Here is a 12040-nt window from a genome sequence, read left to right as displayed (position 1 = left end):
GTGTGGGTGGGGTGGGCTGCTGTAGCTAATAAAAGGCCATGCACTGACATTCAGTGCTATAATATCTAGCTAGTTACTGCCATAAGCATCAGAGACTTTATACTGATTGTCTATATACACAGCTTTCTGGACTGCAGACTGCTAGCTGAACTACACCTATAACTCTACTAATAAACGAAAAAGGTAACATTCTTTAATTACTCTATGGCTATGTAAAATTATACTGTATAAGGTATATATATAGCTTACTATTAGGTATACATACATGCTTGTAGATACAACTATAGCTATAGATCTACTTATACTGGCATGCTTAAGATTCTATAGATCTAGCAGCTAATTATTTATTGGCTACATTTAAAGCATTCTTTTTTATGCAGACTATGATTGGAGGAGGAGTATCTGTTGCAGTGGTCTTGGTGATGACCTGCTTTCTAGCCAGCCAAGCAGATGCTCAAATTTATGAAATTGTTTTTACGAGATTTTCTTCAAATGGCGTACAACTGACCTGTCGACTGAATGGAGGTGGAACCCTCGATGGTAGTGCCTTTTTCTTTCAAAATGGCACATTTGAATCCTCAGTAATGGATGCAGCCACTGACAGTTACACTTTTTTAGTGGATAGACTGGAAAATGAGGGGCAGTACACTTGCAGTAACGATATAAATATAGTTTCTGGCAGTGATTTTGTGAATGTAATAGGTGAGTATCTTTAATTTTGTTCCAGCATAATTATATTATTGTCAGATACTAAACAGCTTAATTCCTTCCATACATTACAGCATATAGACCCTTTAATATATAATAGGCAGTTTTTTATGCATGCCCTATAATTTATTACAGCTCAACCATCAACTGACCATCAAGTAGCACTTGATGGGAGTATCACCATTAGAGCAAAGAGTGGAACTACAGCGATACTTCCCCCGTACATTGGACCTGGTATTTGGTTCTCTCGATATTACATTGACTGGAAGAATAGGACTGGTACCAATGAAATATCGGTAGGTGCAATCAGAGGACTCCGGAACACTGTAATAAATCAAGGAATCGAACGATTTTCTGTGGAGCCTAACACCTTTTCTTTGAAAATAGAGAGTGTAACTCGTCATACTGATGCTGGAAATTATTTTGGGGAACTCGGAGTTATGGAAGCAGAAGGTGCCTCTGAAATGAACTATATGCAGACCATAAGTATGGGTATACGTCTGGAAGTTTACGGTGAGCACTATCTTATAATTATACAGAACTACTTTGTAGGATTTTTTACGCTTATTTAGATGTTAGATCTAAAAAATTAACCTCATGCAGATAGGTGGTCGGTAGGTAGATTACACCTGTATGCATGCAATTAGCTGTTCTATTTGCAGAAGAACCCAGAATCATGCAGGAACTAGTGAGCGTGACCATGAAGTACGAAGAAAATGCTGTTGCGCAGTTCACATGTACAGCTAAGGGCTTTCCTGCTCCTACTATTTCGTGGAAACACAATGGAAACCCAGTCTCAACCTCTTCTACAATTGCAAAATACAGCGTTAAAGAAATGGCTCCCAACCAAGACAGTGAAGACACAGTGACCAGGATTTTGATGATACACAACATTCATCCTGTAGACAGCGGAAGCGTGAGATGTGTGGCTACTGTGGAACCTGGTGGCGATATACCTCCTGTGAACGACTCAAAAATAGTTGCAAATTTTTCTGTTTTAAGTAAGCAAAATTTACAGATATAAATTGCAATGAAAAGCTATAACTGATACCAGTATAAGTATAATTATGTGCTTCCATCTTCATGCAGACATTTTCGATGTTGATGTTTACCGGACAGTTGAGAATAAGTTAATCTTCATTGTCAATATCGGTGATGATGTGATGATACCAATTGGCTTACGGATACAACTAGACTTTGAGGATGGGCAAGAGCCTCTTACGACATCAGAAGTATACATGAACACTAATTCACTAACCTTTGTCTACGATGACCCTCCAGAAGCATTGTTTACGTCTATTGTTTCTGTGACGGTTGTAGAAAGCAGAGGATCCAGATCCAGTCTCCCCATGAGCAAGGATCTGTCAATGGAGATAAAAAACGGTAAAATAAATTATCGTGTTTATCAATTTCTCAATAAACACAGGCCATGCTTTAATTTGCTAAGTTAAGGAATTTTAACATGAGCAGTATAGATAGTTGCATGTGTATGCTTCATGCCTCGTCTGATAATATTATAGAATAAACTTGCATGCACCAATAACCCCTTTTTTAATATGCAGAGTTTTCCCTCTACCAGCGACTGATCACAATAGCAATACCAGTAGGGAGTGGACTCGTCACAGTGTGCTTACTTCTATTCTGTATTTCAATCTTATGCTGCATCAAGTGCTGGATAAATGATAGAGAAGACATTCGCAAACACAATTACCTTGAAACAGGTAGCTATAAATTCTACAAAAACCTTAAAAAAGTACAAGATAACCCCAAATCCACTTGTGATCAAAAGTGTGAAAAAGTCGGAGATTTGCTAGATTATTTTCAACATATAGAAGAGCAATACGAGACAGTTCACAATGGCACACAAATTGTATCCTCAAGTGGTCCACCACCATGCCAAGAGTATAATTGCATAACATCGGCTCAGTCTTCAATACATATGGAAAACGCGGAAGAACCGTCAGCACTTACCCTCAGTGTAGTCTTTGACAATAACAATAAACGAGTCACTTGTGTGCCTCCGAGTGATCTCTCTCCTATTAAAACAAAAGGAAAATCATGTGCAAGAGAAAGAAGAAAAATAAAACCGTATAAAAAATGCACTAGAGAAGAAGCAATTCAAAAAGGAAAAGAATTATTTAGGTCTCTTAACGAATAGATATATAAATTTATGAAGTGCATATGCATGGTTGTACATTTCAGTTGGTTTAGTTGTGTGTATTAATTGTTTTCTATTTGTGAATTTTCAATGCCAAAACAATTCATCAAATTTCGTAATCAGAAATATGGGTCACAAATTTTACCACAGACTACAATTAGCATAATAACATCATAACTTTACCACAAAATACTAGTTGCGGCGGTGACGTCGTCAATGTCACGTGCTCAACAAACCGACAATTTATACAAGCAAATGAACTACATTTTATACTCAGTAGAAACAGTGACTGTGAGGATAGACTAGACTCTAATGAACAAGTAAAGAAATGCTACTACTATTTCTGCTATCTCTCAACGGGCTGCTGCAGTATTGCAGTGCCCAGCAAGGTCCTTTTCAGCTCATCACAAGCAGAGGAGCAGGAATCAATCAAAACCAACTAGCATTAAACTGCAGAGATGTCAACCTAATTGACTATCCAAATCTTTTCTATTGGATAGACAGCACTCAAAGAGAGCTAAGAAATATACTGGGAGAAGAAAAGTATTCACAAAACTCTCAAGGCTTTAACTTTGTGATTACTCGAGAACTTGAAGGATTGTACTTCTGTGGTAGTGATGTGAACACCATTAGTGGAATGGAACCTCTTATAGGTGAGTGCTAGAAAAAAGTTACGTGCAGTGCATAATCTACTATAGCATGTCCATTAGTTTATTGAAGCAGCGCTAAATGGCTTGTGCTTGTTCTTAATTCCCCTATATATCTGCAGCTTTTCCATTAATATCTTCTCAACTTGAATCAAAGAAAGAAACAGTGCGAATCGGTAGTGATGCAGTGCTCAATCCATTAGTACTCCCTGGAAGTTTATTAGCACAATACTACGTTGACTGGCTAGACAACAGTTCACAGACCATCGGTAGAATCCAAGGCCCTCGTCGAAGTTTGTTGCCATTGGATCCCAACTCAAGATACTTTGTTAATCCAGAAACTTTTGCTCTCACTATTCAATCAGTATCCTTCGATGACAGAGGCATATACTTCGGGGTTGTGGGTGTGGCTGATCCTGCAGGACAAATGTTTCTGTACACGCAGACTCAGAGGCTAGGAGTGACCCTTGATGTGTATGGTGAGAGAAGCCTTGATTTATATCACCCTGTACCGTCAGTGCATGCACATGGCTACCAGAAGCCATTCAGAAATAGAATTGTACAATTAATGGAAGTACAATGTCATGGTGATGCATTGTGCGTGCCAGCTGTAGTAGGATAGCATTCAGTTCTATAGCCTCTTGGCTAGTGAGATGTGTATTAAAAGCGGTGCATGTGTTCCCTATAGTACAGTGAAACTTTATTGCTGTCATGCCAAGTAGTTTCTGGTACACCCTCGCATCATTAATTATGGCTAGTATGTTAATGAAACTCATTTGCATATTCATAATAATTATTATTCATCAGGTTAAACTTAGTAATACAAGATGCACTCTGTGCGTTGAGCTTCAACGCTTCAACGCACAGCAGCAAAATGGATACAACTTTTTACCATAATGACCTTAATATTTGTATGGGGAATGCATGATCGTAAATTCATAAAAACAACGATTAGATTGATTAGATAACAGTGTTTTTTGTCACTCGAAGATCGCCTACAAGTTTCAACTAGCTATATTCATTTTTCAACCACTGTCTCATTAGCAGTTAAAGCAGTCCATGAAATTGTCTAGTTCGCTCAAACAGCTCATTTTTGTGTCCACACACAAACAGACACACACACACACACACACACACACACACACACCAATCACTCTACCCCTGCTGCACACGCATAGGGTAATAATGCAAAATCCTCCCGCCCACATGCAATTAGACTGAACCAGAAGCCAAAGTATCACATAGTCAGTCTTAACCACCTCTTTATTATAATTCTGCCACTGGTGACCCTCTAAAACACGTTTCGCTGTAAAAAAACTCCGGACCTACTACTATAGCCCAAATTAATAGGCTATAGTTTATTATGATTCACACTATTTCCCATGCGGTCCCACTACCTTTATTGAACCTCAATGTGTGTTAGTATGGGCTCTGTTTATTATAATAATTATACTGCCACTGGTGACCCTCTAAAACAGGTGCACTGTAGATAAACTCCTATACTACTATAATTATACTCCAAAGGTTATGAAGTCACACAAATTGATTGTTTTCCTATAATTATACAGTCCCACCGACTTTTATGGAACCACCTGAATCTCAAGTTGTTGTCTTATCCACTTCTGATGCCAACCAATTAGTAACGTACTACTGCAGAATAAGAGGATACCCTTCACTGGAGATTTCCTGGAAGCATAACGGCAAAGAAATTTTGAGGAACGGAAACAAATACATATTGAATTTTTCAAGAGTAGAAGATACTATTTTTGAGAGCTCTTTTGCGATTCAGAGTCTGGATAATTATGACAGTGGGAACGTGACTTGTACAGGCACTATTAGACCGGGTGATGGCGAGTCGGCTAAAACCACTGCAACAGCTTTCTTGTCAGTGTTAGGTAAGTGCTATAATTCGCACACATGTATACGAGTTACACTTTCAGTGTGCACAATGCATAATATTACTGTATATCAACACATCAGTAAGAAGAACATTGAGTGCGTTGACCAGTTCATTTGACCATACTGTCATGTATAGGAGACTGTCTTGGGAGTCTTTTTATGATATTCCTTTGTGGATAATGTGTTTTGTAACCTGTCCATTTCATATACTCTATATTGCATGCTGCAGGTGAAGTGCAGAGATTGTCTACATTCATCACAGTCTCACAAACTATTATCTTTCGGGTATTTCTTGAGGTACCCATACCAGCTGAAGTGCAACTGTTTATCAAGTACACTGATATTGACACTGGTGATTCACTCAATACCATAACTCTCAGCCGTTTCACTCAGTCGCAGGAAATTACTCACTTTGATGACACGATGCCTTACCAACGCTTTACAGTTGATGTTGCACTAATGCATCAGTCTAATACTGGACCTCTGAAAGGAGACCAAGTTACACACGGTAAGAGTGAGCATGTCTGTTGTGCATGTTCACCCTAGCCAGTAAAAGCAGGTTACCCTCCACAACAGTGCATGCCCTCTATAACGTTAGGCCACTCCAATTTTAAAAAGAGGATGCGAGCAGAAAGTGTGTTTGTATTATGTAATAGCAATAATAATTATCATGAAATCCTTTAAAATTGATGCAATAACAAAACCATATGATTTCCTACAGCTCAGAGGTCATGATCAGTAGCACAGTTCAATGTGATATGTAGCTCATGATCAGTATGCATGCGGGGGGTGGACGGGAAAGTAACTAATTGTAAGTTAGAGTAGCCTCTGACAATTAATTTTTGCGATGTGTATGAGGTACAATACGCCTGAAGCACGGTTCAGAGTCGCTGATTCAGTGAAATTCCGCTAATGGCTACTTCAGGTTCACATAATTATTTCGTATACAGTTAGGTAAAATGGGCCTCAAAATCTCTATTATAACATGTGACCACATCTTTATTACAGCCACCGTTGGTATGCCCGCTATAGACATGCAGGTTTCATTGTTATTAGCGTCGAAATAGCCGTAATCTAATTAAAAAGGTGCACCCACGTTCTAGTATAAGCACATTTTTCAAGCTAATTAGCAAAATTAATCGTTTCCTGTCATTATTTTGTTGGGAGCTATTTTGGACTGGACACAAAGCATGTTTTACTTCAATTTTCACGCAATATCATTATATGCGTACGCACAGTATATACTCATTGTTACTACATTCACAGATCGATCGCTACCAACTGAGCTGTCAATTATCCTTGTGACGTTCCTCGTTCCCGGACTTTTCCTGCTCCTTGCACTCATCATCATTGCCATAGTTTTGATTGTTCTACTCTGCCTCTGTTTCGGACGAAAAAAAGCCTTGGAATGCTCCTTCAAAGCCAACACAAAAGGTGCACAAACAAAGTTTGTCAACGACAATTTGCCTGGCCAATTAACACTAAACCAGGTACTGGAAGCTTTGAAGCAAAAATCACCTAAGATCCCATCTGAAGAAACCAACGGCAAACCGGCAGGTGCAGTTTCTGGTCCGACATATCCAGGTGCTATGCCCCCTGAGGAAGAACCACCTGTGACTACCAGGAGGAAATCAAGTACAACTAAACGACACTGGCGACCATTTTGTTTCCGAGAGAGTGCTGAAGAGAAGGAAACTAAGAATACTTTTAAAACTATCAAGGAATTGCTCAAGCCGTCTATCACATATACTATGCTAAATAGTGAAGACGCTGCAGATACAAGACAACCAGCTGATATAGAGGAGACTGTTTCAGTATATAGTGGGCAAGGATATTGTACCCAAAAAGAAACTTGTGTGTAAGTTTATTTTTAGTCATGCACACCAAAAACACATAATTATGTTATATGGGATGCATCATCGTGCTGTTAAACTGACAGAAATTTATGTCATTTCTACATTAAATTTCAAATGATGCATTTTATTTGAGATGTTTTATGTTATTAAAACGTATCTGTTTTACATAATTATATATATAGACTGTGTGTTATATTATAGCTAGCATTGACAGTTTGACACTCCATTTTTCATGATTGTTAATAATTTATAGTGAGTTTACAGTGAACAAGTGTTGAACAAAATAAGTGAAGTTTAAAAAATTCTACTAACAATAACTATAGCTATCTTTCTAATTGGTCAGTTGATACTAATCTCCGTAGTGTTGGTCCAATCCTTGAGTCTTTCATACTGGCTTCCACAATATTCTTGAAACAGTCAATCACACACTCTTGCTCTAACTGGAAGTTGCTCCCATAGTCGATACTCTCTCCTCTGAGTAACATTGGTCGCTTATCCACTGCTTGTGCTGTGTACATTGTATGTGGTCCATCTATCATATCCCCACAACTGGTGTTCTTCTTTTCAATTGATATTTCTGTTTTACCAACTATATAAGTAATTTTAAAGCCCCCACCATTGCAAGCTGACATTTTATCGGAATACATATCCAAGAGTTTCAGTCTAGTTTCGTGTTCATGTTTTGCTTCGAGTAACATAAGCTCATGTTTGTATTTTTGATTTGTTGATTCTTGGTTTCTTTCATATTCAAGAGTGCGTCTTTCAATTTCTGCATCGTTTTCTTCTTTCAATGTATTCAGTTTTGCTTCATTATTTTCATCAAGTTTTTTAATAATCTGCTCATGGTTTTCTCGAAGTATGTTCAATTCTGCTTGATTATCGCTATGTTTTTCTGCTAGAATTTGGTTATGACCTGCTTCCATTCTAGCAATGTCTGCCATGTGACTGGTATGTTTGCGCTTCATCGTGTGTCGACATGCGATGCAAGTTAGCAATGTGACCAAAACAGCGATGACTACACAGATCGCAATGACTGATCCAGCTATACTGATTATAGCCACATTCCAGACACTGGCCTCCTCCTCTGTGAAAAAATTTGGACGTCGGAGATCTGTAAAAAACAGAAAATAATATGATATCGATATGGACTGTATATATCGAAAAGCACAGTCCAAATGTTGCATTCAATTGTTGTGTATTGTGCACTTGTTAGCCGGATATGGGCTTAAAAAAACACATCATTCACATAAGCTACTAGGTATACATACCAAATGTAAGTGCCGATTCATTGAATGGTCCTTGTAGCCTTTGATACCGCAGGGCTATTCTGATCCTCACAGTGTTGAAATCAGTGGGGACTTGAAAACTTGGCTCCAAATGAGTGATTAGGTCTGTACCGTTGTACGCATTTTCTGTTACCCTTGGAGAGATTCTTCTGTTGTCATTAGCGTCAATGTAGATGATAGATAGCTGCACAGGAACCAGAATAGGAGAAGGTAGTCTTAGTTTGAATATGATGTCGCCATTTGTGGAAATTAGTAGGTCCAAACTGCTAAAGCTCCCTGTAAAAAGAAAAGTGAATGTCACAACAAGTAACTCACACTCAGAAGTTTGTGTACAGAGCACTTAGATAATTAGCCACTTATATAAAGTGTGTGTGGCAGAGTATTTTACCACCAACATAATTAACCCCACTATAATAATTGTACAGACTCCATCCGAATACATTCGGATTAACGGATGTCATTAATATTATTTATGAATGAGGCTATGTTCTATCAAAGCAATAACCACAGCAAATTGATAATAATACTCACCAATTACAGCTAGTTGAGTCGTTGTCTGAACCGTCTGTAGATCAGTAGGTAGTTCATCATCATCGGCCATTACACTGCACACCACCTCACCCGCATCAAAGGCATCCACTGTGTTAACAGTCAACCAACTACTGACAATGTAATCTCCAGTTGGTGTACTCGCAGCATCTGTACGTACTACGTATTTCCCAGTTGTGTCTGAGTTCAAATCGTTTTCAATTTCTTGTGAGTTGTGCAGCCATTCGATTTCAGGCTTTGGTTGCCCTCTTGCTTGACAATGGAAGGTGGCACTTTGGTTCGGTATGTTGTCATCAAGAGCAATGATGCGGTTCTCCGGAGACTCGGTGATTATTGGAGCCTCTAATTAATTATGGCAAAGGTAATTATGATCTAATTATATAGATGGTTTGATACATACACATGTAATTATGCTTACGGAAGCCAAACGCTTCACGTTAACATGCACTGGGATAGCTAGAGTGCACCCATGCATGGCGGCTCATAGATATATATAGGAGAGGAGAAACATTCCCCATTACTCTATTAAAACTATACTATAATACCAAAAGACCAAAATTAATTATTAGTGAATCTGTGAACAATCCCTCAGACTTACGATAGACGATGAGTGTCAGGTCGAGTGTCTCAGTTTGGGGATAGATAAGACGTAGACCGGCCGGGTCCCTCACACCGAGCACACACTGGTATCTACCCGCATCAGATAGACTCACTGACTCAATGATGAGGGAAAACGTCGTCTCATCAACCATGAATCTGGATGGCAAGACGAAGGGACACTAAAATACTGCCAATAATATTATAAATAGAACTGCATGTGGTATTGATTTAGTGTATATACTGTATAAATTATATGCGAACTGTAACCCGCATGCATCAGCTTAAGTTTGTGCTGACTAGATAATAAAAAAAAACCCCAGGGATCAACCCTAAAGAAATCCCCTACATGTTGACAATGAATGATGTAAACAATTGGGGAAACTGATTAGATATTAAAAGTTTGCATCATAAGTTATGAGTATTAATAGACTGTTTGGTGCTCATTCCTACGCCTATTTTATTATAATTACACCCACCTAGGGTCCGGAGTGGTGGAGAAAGGAGGGGAGGGTCGTGGTCCATCGAGTCTAGCGACCTCTATAGAGCTTGTGGCATTTCTCCAGTCTGCAAAGTACTGTGCCCTGAGTGCCCCAGGCAGAATGGAGCAACGCAAGCGAGCAGTGGTGCCAACCTTGGCAAAAAAAGTCCGTTCATTATTTGGTGGTATGAACCGGTTAGGATAAGCTGTGGAAAAGGAAATCAGTTAATCAAAGAGCAGTTTTCTGAAAGCCATCAGTTTCAGTTATCCACCTTCTTATACTAAACAGATATTAAATCATTTTCTGGTGAAAAATATACATTACAGTTAGCTTACGTTAACCACCTTCTTACTCATGTCATACTACTGCATGGTATTTCGGACCATGTGATGATACACACATGGCTTCAATTTACACACACACACACCTGCTATTTAAAATTCCATCCTATCAGTGGGATTGTTAAAGCTGCTTTACAGACAATGCAATGACTAAAATGGACATCAAACATTTTGGGAGAGTACCTAGATTAATGTTTGTTTCCAAGCCGGGTTTTATACTATCATGAAAAGTAGTGACGATGAAACAGTCACTTCAATTTATGTCGCGAGTATGTAATGAAACGAGCCTTCCTGTACTACATATTATAACTGTATGTACTGTAAATTGCAAAAAATAGTTGGTGCGGTTGCACAATGCTTGCTGTCATTAATAATCTGGGACAGATTGCACTTTATACAGAGGTAAGCGAACACATTAGCTATAGGGAATTCTATATAGTTTGCACCACTTCTGTTGTTAAAACATAATAGTAGTTACCACATGTCGATGGATATAGCTAGAGGATGTCACGCACACAACAGAAACCAGCAACACTCATGCAAGACTCTATCTTACCACAAAGCATAAAGTGTGACCTTATCCCTGTTTCCTGTGCTTGCACTAAAAATGAATAATACCGTATAGCGGGTAATTCTCAGGGGGGGGGGGGGGGCAAAATATTCGTGGTTGAGCAATATTTAGTCAATTCGTGGATCTTATTTTGGTGGTTGCTGCTTGCACTGCAGGTAAAGGTAGGCAAGGTCGCTTCATTTGTGGTCCAGTGTTCAGCCACGAAAACCACAAATATTTTGCCCCCCAGAATTTACTAACTATTCAGTTTTAGTGCAAGCACTGATTGAGCAAACATTCAGTCTCTTATCACATTTTAAAAAAATGAAGCAATTAAGCTACCACCCACTCACCAATCAGCTGTTTTCCAACTCGACCGAAATTCTCTAGATTTTGTCCACAAAAGAATGTTCCCTCCAGTTCTCTTGTAATCTGAAACACGATTCGACCATCTGGACGTACAGTCACGTCAACTCCCAATGCTAGTAACTCATTCTCTCTGCTGACTCGATTGAGCCAAAAGACAGCTTCTTGCAATGCCGCACCATTGATTCTGCATTCTAGCTCAATTGTATTCCGGATGATTCCGAATCGACCAGTGTTGATCACTTCGTACTGACACTTGGATAATGCTGTCAAGCATAATAGTAGAACTGTGCTAAGCACGATTTCTTGTACTTGTATCATGATGAGACTCTTCTTTGTCAGTTGTTATCTGCAAGGTGTTGTCATTATGCATGTTCACACCTTAATACACATACCGCTATAGCTTAGTCTAGCTAGACATTATTATACTCACCACTCGATTACTTTTTTCTCGACGCTCTTGCGTTAATCTGCTTTGCATAAAGAATTAACGCCGCCTGGACTTATATCCTAGAAGCCTGGGAATACCCAGGGTGTTTTCATGGCTTGCTACGCCCCCTTTTAATATTGGACAAATAGACACCCACGCTTTACGGTTGAT

General features: G+C 39.0%; 3 protein-coding genes across 3 annotated transcripts; 2 read left to right on the top strand and 1 right to left on the bottom strand.

The window, feature by feature from the left end:
• Nucleotides 1–25: 25 nt before the first annotated feature.
• LOC135345240 (uncharacterized) lies at nucleotides 26–2992 on the top strand. Its single transcript, XM_064542640.1, has 6 exons — nucleotides 26–183; nucleotides 381–702; nucleotides 844–1221; nucleotides 1371–1709; nucleotides 1798–2091; nucleotides 2271–2992. Exons 2-6 carry the CDS (start codon nucleotides 384–386, stop codon nucleotides 2864–2866), a joined length of 1926 nt encoding a protein of 641 aa, XP_064398710.1. The 5' UTR covers nucleotides 26–183; nucleotides 381–383; the 3' UTR covers nucleotides 2867–2992.
• A 50-nt stretch (nucleotides 2993–3042) lies between these two features.
• Nucleotides 3043–7525, top strand: LOC135345241 (uncharacterized). The gene is made up of 5 exons (XM_064542641.1): nucleotides 3043–3519; nucleotides 3636–3992; nucleotides 5082–5408; nucleotides 5642–5920; nucleotides 6679–7525. The coding sequence occupies exons 1-5, from the start codon at nucleotides 3195–3197 to the stop codon at nucleotides 7272–7274; spliced, it is 1884 nt and encodes a 627-aa protein (XP_064398711.1). The 5' UTR covers nucleotides 3043–3194; the 3' UTR covers nucleotides 7275–7525.
• Nucleotides 7493–11969, bottom strand: LOC135345234 (uncharacterized). The gene is made up of 7 exons (XM_064542631.1): nucleotides 11873–11969; nucleotides 11427–11788; nucleotides 10180–10387; nucleotides 9702–9859; nucleotides 9086–9445; nucleotides 8537–8830; nucleotides 7493–8379 (listed from the first exon to the last, which is right to left on the bottom strand). The coding sequence occupies exons 2-7, from the start codon at nucleotides 11758–11760 to the stop codon at nucleotides 7592–7594; spliced, it is 2142 nt and encodes a 713-aa protein (XP_064398701.1). The 5' UTR covers nucleotides 11761–11788; nucleotides 11873–11969; the 3' UTR covers nucleotides 7493–7591.
• Nucleotides 11970–12040: the final 71 nt, after the last annotated feature.

The sequence above is a fragment of the Halichondria panicea genome, chromosome 12 (assembly GCF_963675165.1).
Source record: "Halichondria panicea chromosome 12, odHalPani1.1, whole genome shotgun sequence".
Classification (NCBI taxonomy): Eukaryota; Metazoa; Porifera; class Demospongiae; order Suberitida; family Halichondriidae; genus Halichondria; species Halichondria panicea.
Note: the sequence above shows the minus strand (reverse complement) of the source record. Positions and strands in the feature narration are given on the sequence as shown.